Source organism: Trichomycterus rosablanca, chromosome 21 (genome assembly GCF_030014385.1).
Source record: "Trichomycterus rosablanca isolate fTriRos1 chromosome 21, fTriRos1.hap1, whole genome shotgun sequence".
In the NCBI taxonomy this organism is placed as follows: Eukaryota; Metazoa; Chordata; class Actinopteri; order Siluriformes; family Trichomycteridae; genus Trichomycterus; species Trichomycterus rosablanca.
In genome coordinates, this window is record NC_086008.1 from 4,573,123 (window position 1) to 4,582,500 (window position 9,378).

The 9,378-nt window shown below is 39.6% G+C and overlaps 1 protein-coding gene across 1 annotated transcript in view; it reads right to left on the reverse strand.

Moving 5' to 3' along the window:
* Positions 1–496: 496 nt before the first annotated feature.
* The window catches only part of vsig10 (V-set and immunoglobulin domain containing 10), an 11,450-nt gene continuing 2,568 nt past the window's right edge, over positions 497–9,378 (reverse strand). The window contains exons 3-10 of the mRNA XM_063017842.1: positions 9,305–9,378; positions 7,818–8,117; positions 6,516–6,797; positions 5,032–5,316; positions 3,801–3,914; positions 2,732–2,744; positions 2,243–2,397; positions 497–969 (exon numbers count right to left, since the gene is read on the reverse strand). The exon at positions 9,305–9,378 is cut by the window's right edge and continues 217 nt beyond it. Of these exons, the coding sequence (XP_062873912.1) occupies positions 908–969; positions 2,243–2,397; positions 2,732–2,744; positions 3,801–3,914; positions 5,032–5,316; positions 6,516–6,797; positions 7,818–8,117; positions 9,305–9,378 (1,285 nt within the window). The 3' untranslated portion in view covers positions 497–907. The remainder of the gene's footprint in view (positions 970–2,242; positions 2,398–2,731; positions 2,745–3,800; positions 3,915–5,031; positions 5,317–6,515; positions 6,798–7,817; positions 8,118–9,304) is intronic.

Here is a 9,378-nt window from a genome sequence, read left to right on the forward strand (position 1 = left end):
TTACCTTTTATGTACATAGATTCATTGCATCTCTGCATCTTCTGATGATAATATGCACTGTAAATGGAAAAATACCTTAAATTCTAACAATTACATGTTCAAAATAATGTTCAAAAACTGCTGTATTATGTCGACCCTGATCTCAACCCAATCTTGGACCAGCTGTAGCCTAGTGGTTAAGGTACTGGACCAGTGATCAGAGGGTCGCTGGTTCAAGCCCCACCACTGCCAGGTTGCTGCTGTTGAGCCCTTGAGCAACCCTCAATTGCTCAGACTGTATACTGTAACTGTAATGTAAGTTGCTTTGGATAAAGGCGTCTGCTAAGTGCTGAAAATGTAAATGTAAATCTTGCTGATGGAAAACTTGGCCTCATTTTTTTATTAAATATCTATGCATCATCTAATAGGGATGTTCCGGGTCTTTATTGCTTTTTTATGTGTTTTAGGCATGGAATTCAGAATGTCCATACATTCACAAATATTTCTAAAATAAAGGTTTGTAATAATAGTTTATTATACCATTTTTGTATTGTTAATTTTAATTCTTATAAACAGCATTAAATGCACACAATTTTTTCTCAACCCCAAATAAACAAACTTTTGACATTAAAGAACACTTGGCTAATTGAGAACACGTAAAAGTGAAACTACTTGAGAAACTGCTTAATGTTTTGCACATGTTGGCTATGTGCAGAATATGAATAATATGATAAAAATAATAGAACAGTGTAAAGTAAACACAAGTAAAATTACATTCACATTCACATGTAGTGTTCTACATGTTCAGAGTAACATACAGTTTAAGGCACATATTTTAAAACTAAGTTCCCTGCACTTAAAATATCCCACTGGACATAGAAACATAAAAAAAGTTTTGTACAATCTTAATAGTCCAGGAGTCCTTCAATTATATTTCATCCAGCCGTGTCCGATCCTGGTCTGTGCCGTTCACATTATCTTCATGATCACCTGAAATAAACAGACATTAAAACTTTTCACAGATTTTATCATCATGGTCGTCTATTAATTACTTAAAAATGCTGTCTGGCATTAATTTAATTTATATTATAAGACAATCATTCTGCCTAAACAATTGTACCTTTCATATCTTTATTAAACCATTCATTTAACTGACCACATGCTGAAGAAATGTTAATAAACCCTGCATTCAGCACCAATAATATCTCCTCTATCTGCTGACTACACAGGATAAAATCATATTATCTGTTCTCACCATCAAACACTGTAATAACATACTTCACCAATAAAGATTGGATTAAATGTCTTGGAGGTGGTTTCTGGGTGTGGCTGAACCCAAAATTGAATGTATCTTGAGCTTTTCAGTTCAGTTTATCCTGTCTGTGACTTTTTTTTAAACAGTTTTTAATCTAAACTAATTTAAAAGCCCTACAGTACAAGCTGCACCCAAGAAACAGGTGTAAATAATATACAGTATACACCCTGTGCACATACCTAGCTGTAACCATGAGTCGAACACTGGGGGGGGGGGGGGTCCTGACATTTTCAAGCATTCCTGCCTTATAAACAACTGATGGGAACAGATTACTAACGTTATGCAAAGCTCACCCACTCACTCGCTCACTTTCTTAACCGCTTATCCAATTAGGGTCCCGGGGGGTGCTGGAGCCTAACCCAACTTTTCAATGGATGCAAGGCACACAGTAACACCCTGGACGGTGCGCCAGTCCATCGCAGGGCAGACACACACACACACACACACCCATTCACCTATAGGGCAATTCAGTGTCTCCAATTAACTTGACTGCATGTTTTTGGACTGTGGGGGGAAACCAGAGCTCCCGGAAGAAACCCACACAGTCACGGGGAGAACATGCAAACTCCGCACAGAAAGGACCCGGACCGCCTCACCCAGGACCTTCCTGCTGTGAGATGACAGTGCTACCCATCAAGCCACCATGCCGCCCGTTATGCAAAGCTAGTAAGTGGAAAATGTTTTTTCAAATTGTTTAGAATTATATAGTATAAGTAATGAAACTGTGTAGAGCCTATGTATTACGATTAAGTGTACGTAAACACTTCTGTTTTTTCGTCATATCCCCATCATTTAATTTGCTGTTACAGGAAAAGCAAACATAACGTGCTAACATGCTCCAGATCTGAACTTTGATTCACAGCATTCACTTGTACTGAACAAACACTTGGAGAAGTCTCATTCACACACCCAGCAGTGTATTCTGAAACACCTCAGTCAGTCACTTACTGGACTGTATACGATGAATTTCTACTAATGTGGTTGCCTGAGCTGGACCGTGACCGTTAACCAAAGAAGGGAGTCTCGGTACAGCATTCTGGAAAACCTCGTCTTCATCAGATTCAACCAGACTCATCACATCAGAATTGTCGCTCTGTAAATGACTGCAGAGAGAACATGAGATGTGATTTAATTAACGATGAAATAATGAAGGTGTGTCTATTTATATCTATATGCCAAAAATAATTCATTCTTCAATTTTTCAATTATATAAATAAACTAGATTTAAATTCTAACAAAATAATATTGTGTAATTATGTATAATGTATTATATTCACTTTTATGAATTTTTATTACTAATAACAGTAGTACTACTATAAATATTAATTCTAATAATTTTGATAATACAAATATAATTAATAAATTATTATATTACACATAAATCCAAACCTACAGTATAAAATCTTAGATTTTTTAAAAAACCAGGTCTGTACTTACCCACATCGGAAATCTGTGGAAAGGTTAAAAAGAAAAGAAACAAAGTGATGGTTATTTTTTAAAGAATATCTCAGCAAAATCTTATATTATTATAACTCTATATTGAATATGATCACACAGCAGTTTTACAGTTCTACATTCTACATATTTTTATTTATAATATGCAACTAAAGATGCTCCAAAACTAACAAGTGCTCAACATTTTCCACAGTGTTACACAGTCTGCTTTGTGTACTGAAACCTGATTGGCTCTTTTATGTTATGATGTAATAACACTTGCCAATGTGTTCAACATTAACTAAGATGTTCAAAATCACCCTCAAATGAATTCACCAAATAGAATTTAACAATTAAAACTTAATAAAGCTGTTGTTAATTTGTTGTAATAATCATCATGGCTAGCTAATAGTCTTTAAAAGTCAAAGTGGTGGGTCGATTTGCTTTCTTAACCAGTCTGTATGGTGGTTAAAGTGATTATGTAACAATGTGGGTACAGAGTTTTAATTGTGTTTTAGTTGTTCTTTATCTTTCCTAATATGGTGTTTTTAAGTGTGAGTGCTTCCAAGAATTTAAGCAGTTTTTGGGAGGGTACTGAGGTGAAAATTTCCCTGTAGCTGTCTGTACTGTAGAACTTTGCTCTGATGGCGTTCATCTGTTGGCATGAATGGAGAATGTGTTTAATTGAAGTTCTTACATTTACATTTACATTTTCGGGATTTAGCAGACGCTTTTATCCAAAGCGACTTACAGTACAATGACAGTATACAGTCTAAGCAATTGAGGGTTAAGGGCCTTGCTCAAGGGCCCAACAGTGGCAACCTGGCAGTGGTGGGGCTTGAACCGGCAACCTTCTGATTACTGGACCAGTACCTTAACCACTAGGCTACAACTGTCCTTCATGATTCTTGATCCACAGAATGAGCAAGTGGGGGCCTGGTCTCCTTTTAGCAAGTATGTACATGGGTCAATTTGGTGTGTCCTTTGCGGTATCTTGTGTATATACATTGTTCCCTCTACAATGAGAATTTAATCTGAATAATAAAAAAATCTTAAACATGCCGATACGTACCCAGGCATATCCGGTCACGACGCGAGTACAAAAAGTAGCCCAGCGCCACTCCAGATGCTACAATCAACAATGAGATGAAGACACCGACCACAGCTCCAGAATTAGCCCCAGAGGCTGAAAAAGAAACGTTTGGAAGTGTGAAAACTTAATACACACTAAATATAAATACACCATTATAGGCCATTCTGAGAATGTGCCAACAAGGAAGTAAGCGTTTGCCAACGACAGTTTTTTTTTCACAATCAAGAGTAAGAGGCATCTTGACTAGCAGCATTCCAGGAAAAACAGGAACAATGTCATATTTGGTCTGGTTTTCATTTTCAGCCTTAGATAAGAACTGATTTATTTAGTCCAGTAACATTTACAATACACTATATATTTATTAATAGTATTTTGCTAAGGTTTGCTAACAAAAATTTACCAAAAATGTGTTCACATTTAAGACAAAGTTTAAATGATTATGTGGTTTTGTGAGGTCAGGCACTGAGCAGTTGACATACCAATTCATAACAAAGATGTTCAACAGGGTCAATCTAAAGTCAGGTCACTAGATTTCCACTGAAATCAAACTCTTCAATCTATGTCTTCACATCACTTTGTACATTGTGTTTGTTTGTTAATTAGGATTTTAACGTCATGTTTTACACTTTTGGTTACATTCATGACAGGAACGGTCGTTACTCATCACACAAGATACATCAGTTCACAACGTTATATCGAACACAGTCATGGACAATTTATTATCTCCAATTCACCTGTCTTTCGACTGTGGGAGGAAACTGGAGCTTGCAGAGGAAATCCACGCAGACACGGGGAGAACATGCAAACTCCACACAGAAAGGACCTGGACCGCCCCACCTGGGGATTGAACCCAGGACCTTCTTGCTATGAGGCGACAGTTGCCACAAAGTCAAAATCATATAAATTAAATTATATAATTAATTTGTTAACTCATGTAATCAATAGGTTTAGGTTAATCAATACCAAAACTAAATAATTAGGAGGGATGTCCACATACTTTTGGCCATGTAATGCATCAAACATGTCTTGTTTAATCTCAGTGGTGTTATCAGCTGCCCGGGTCTGAGCCCAGGGTGTTCCTGCATTGCGCCCAGTGTTCACCGGTGTAACCGGATCCGGTGCATCACTGACCAGGATCATGTGTTTGATGAAAATGAAATGAAATGAAAATAAACTACTAAAGCGAAACAGATCAAGCTCAGCTCCTTACATCTGACAGTAAGGTAAACCTCCAGCTCACTCGCGGCCAAGACGTTTTCACTCCGGCAGAAGTACACGCCCTCATCGTCCTTGCTCACGTTGACTATGGTTAGCGTCCGAGAGGGTCCCTGTTCACCCAGAATGTACTTGAAGCCGTGCTCGATAGCATTGTGTTTTATTCCTCGCTGCCATACGGTTTTAGCAGGAGGGAGAGACTTGACCTCGATGCATGTCAGGGTGACGTTGGTACCTTCCAGGGCAGCGACCATGGGATTTCCTGTTGGGTATGGAGGCTCTGTAACAGAAAATACATCCAAATCACGGCTTTCATTCATACTAATAAACAACAAATAAACATCATTGTGTAAAACATGCATTCACACTAACAAGACATAAAGCTGGACACTCGGGTGGTGCAGCGGTCTATTGCACGAACAGATCATTCAAAACACATAACACATCATTCCAAAACCTTCATGAATGGAATGAGTTTGGTGTGTTTTTCATATAAACTATATGGACAAAAGTATTGGGACACCAATTCTAATTATTGAATTCATGTGTTTCAGTCAGAATAGCTGCTAACAGCTGTAAAAAATCAATTACTGTATGTAAAGGAAGTTATTGGCTAACAACTTGGGCATTAACATAAAAAATAAAAATGAATCAATTAATCTATAATGGTGTCAGTGTTTCTAGCATAGTGAGTCACATGACATTTGTGAGTATGGTAATTAACCCAAACGATACACTGATAAGCCAAACATTAGGACCACCTGCTAAAACTGTGTGACAATGCCTATGTCGCAGCCACGTGCCCATGTTAGGGTCAGGGATTTAGTATTATGCCAGAAGACATGAAGTCTGTGGTGTCTGGTACGAATAAATCATTTTAATACTAATGATGAGGTGACTGTGTCACAAAACACACCACATTGAACCCATCAGTGTATGGTACTGCGTAATCACTCCTGTCCACTGGCGAAAGCACCTACAATGGGCATGTGGGCATCAAAAACTGGCCGATAAAAGAGATGGCACTACTTGCAGGGCAATCCACCTCGCAAAGTGCAGGTTGAAGTTACATTTACATTAATGGCATTTAGCTTACGCTTTCATCTAAAAAGACTCACAGTACTGTGACAGTATACAGTCTAAGCAATTGAGGGTTAAGGGCCTTGCTCAAGGGCCCAACAGTGACAACCTGGCAGTGGTGGGGCTTAAACCAGCGACCTTTTGATTACTAGTCCAGTACCTTAACCGCTAGGCTACAACTGCTAAAAGGACTTGTCCTGGTACAGTATACCTCAGAACTCAGGTTCTGTGGAGTCCATGTCTCGGCAGCTGTTTTAACAGCATTTTCAGTGGGTGATTCTAATGTTTTAACACATCAGTGTATCATCGACAATCCAAAAATAAATACAGACCAATGTCAACCACACTTTCCAGTTCATATACTAACACCATCACATTAAATTTGGGAACGGGTCTCACCTATTGTGAAGGTGCAGAATTTTTTATCACTCTGATTTTGTACGATGTGCTCTCCCACACATGTGATCCTCTGTCCCTCAAAAACCATGCTCCTGTTCAGAATCAGCTCAAAGTTCTCGGTCATCTGTGAACCGATCAGCGTGAAATTTGAGTCCTCTTTAGACTCCAGATGGACCTTCAGTGTAGGGGCCGGGTAACATCCCTTCCAGGAGCAGTTAAAGTAGACATGGTCAGGCTGAGCAGTCGGGTGCCAAATGCAGTCTGGATGTTTTTCTGAAGCATCTAGAAGAAGCGATTAAAGTCATGGTTAAAAGAACAGGCTCATTTTTAAGATCCACTGAGGGAGGAGGGCAAAAAGTAAAAAGCAAAAATACATATACTGTTAAGGTCAGATGTTTACATACAGTTATAAGAGTATGTCATGTAAGGTGGGGCAGCAGTAAAATACACTAGCTATTAATGGGGCTTCTACAAAGTAATGAATGAAGGGTCTGAATAAGTTTAGACTGATGGGCAAGAAAATACATTTTTAATTAAATCCACAACAAAAAATCAAGGTGTCTGAATACTTTTTAAATCCACTCCATATCTGTGTTCTTGTTTATAGATTACAGCATTACTTTATAAGCAATTTGACTCTTTTTAGGGCGGGACAGTGGCTTAGTGGGTAGCACTGTCGCCTCACGGCAAGAAGGTCCTGGGTTCGATCCCCAGGCGGGGCGGTCCGGGTCCTTTCTGTGCTGAGTTTGCATGTTCTCCCCGTGTCTGTGTGGGTTTCCTCCGGGAGCTCCGGTTTCCTCCAACACTCTAAAGACATGCAGTCAGGTTAATTGGAGACACTGAATTGGCCTACAAAAGAATGGGTGTGTGTGTGTGTGTGTCTGCCCTGCGATGGACTGGCGTCCCGTCCAGGGTGTTACTGTGTGCCTTGTGCCCATTGAAAAGCTGGGATAGCCCCCGGGGATCATAAGCGGATAAGAAAATGAATGAATGACTCTTTTTATGGAATCATAAAAGTTTTCATGGCATAAACCGGCTTCGTGTACATTTAGTTTGCTGTGGAATTGAAAACATGCAATGCCACTGCTTCCCAAGGAGATTCACACTTTATGATCTGGTGGTACTTGCTAGTGCAGCAGTGGAATTGCATGTAAAATAAAGAACCAGTGCCAGTGCCAGTTACTGTAGAAACATATAAAACATGTATTAAAATGAGTCTTTTTAATTCTGTGATTCAGCCTATAGTTGCTACTACTTCATATCCAACACAATAGTATACAGTAAGCAAAGTTCAAATCTTACAGTAGACGAGCAGCTCCACGGTCTGATTTGACCTGTTCGTGGACAGAAGGTTCTGCGCGTTGCATGTGTAGTTTCCCTGTTCCTCAGGCTGAACGTTCTGGATGTTAAAGTCCAGTGTCTTGCCATTACGATATCCTCTCCTGAACTCACTCTGATTAATGCCTTTAAAAGTCATCGTTAGGTTTAGCATGGGGGACGACTTGCAATTAATAGAAACGTCTGAGCCTCTTTTGACGAACCATGTTCCGTTTCCGAGAGACGTCGCTGCCGTCACATTCATCTGTACAAATTTTGGGTCACCTGAAACAATAGTTACAGAATACTTAAGACAAATGCACATGTTCCCACAACCAAACAGTGTTACACTGATCAGCCATAACATTAAAACCACCTCCATGTTTCTACATTTACTGTCCATTTTATCAGCTCCACTTTCCATATAGAAGCACTTTGTAGTTCTACAACTACTGACTGTAGTCCATCTACTTCTCTACATACTTTTTTAACCTGCTTTCATCCTGTTCTTCAATGGTCAGGACCCCCACAGGACCACCACAGAGCAGGTATTATTTAGGTGGTGGATCATTCTCAGCACTGCAGTGACACTGACATGGTGGTGGTGTGTTAGTGTGTGTTGTGCTGGTACGAGTGGATCAGACACAGCAGCACTGCTGGAGTTTTTAAATACCGTGTCCACTGACTGTCCACTCCTACCTAGTTGGTTCACCTTGTAGATGTAAAGTCAGAGACGATCGCTCATCTATTGCTGCTGTTTGAGTTGGTCATCTTCTAGACCTTCATCAGGGGTCACAGGACGCTGCGCACGGGGCGCTGTTGGCTGAATATATTTTGGTTGGTGGACTATTCTCAGTCCAGCAGTGACAATGAGGTGTTTAAAAACTCCATCAGCACTGCTGTGTCTGATCCACTCATACCAGCACAACACACACTAACACACCACCACCATGTCAGTGTCACTGCAGTGCTGAGAATGATCCACCACTTAAATAATACCTGCTCTGTGGACCATTGAAGAACAGCATGAAAGGGGGCTAATAAAGCATACAGAGAAACAGATGGACTACTGTCAGTAATTGTAGAACTACAAAGTGCTTCTATATGGTAAGTGGAGCTGATAAAATGGACAGTGAGTGTAGAAACAAGGAGGTGGTTTTATAAAGGTATTTTTTGGGATTTAGATAGATTGTAATCTTTTGTTTTGGTGGTGTGAACATTTTTTAGACTAACTTAAGGTCTTATAGTATAATGAAATAATCTGAGAGAGAATGGTTTATTTTATTATCAGAAACCTATCAGGCCTCTGAGTTTCAGTCTAATAGCTGCTGGTCACAAAAGCTTGTAAACCAGCAGGACCTGTTTCCCACTGTACCACATGCCTTACAGAAACCAGTTCTCATGCTTTTGCATACAGCAAGCACTGATTTACATGCAACATCTACAGCATTAATATAAATACTCCAACGTACCTGTGACCTGTAGAAAAATTTTACGAGATGAATTGCTGCTCCTTGGCTGGGGGTCACACTGATACACCTCTTCG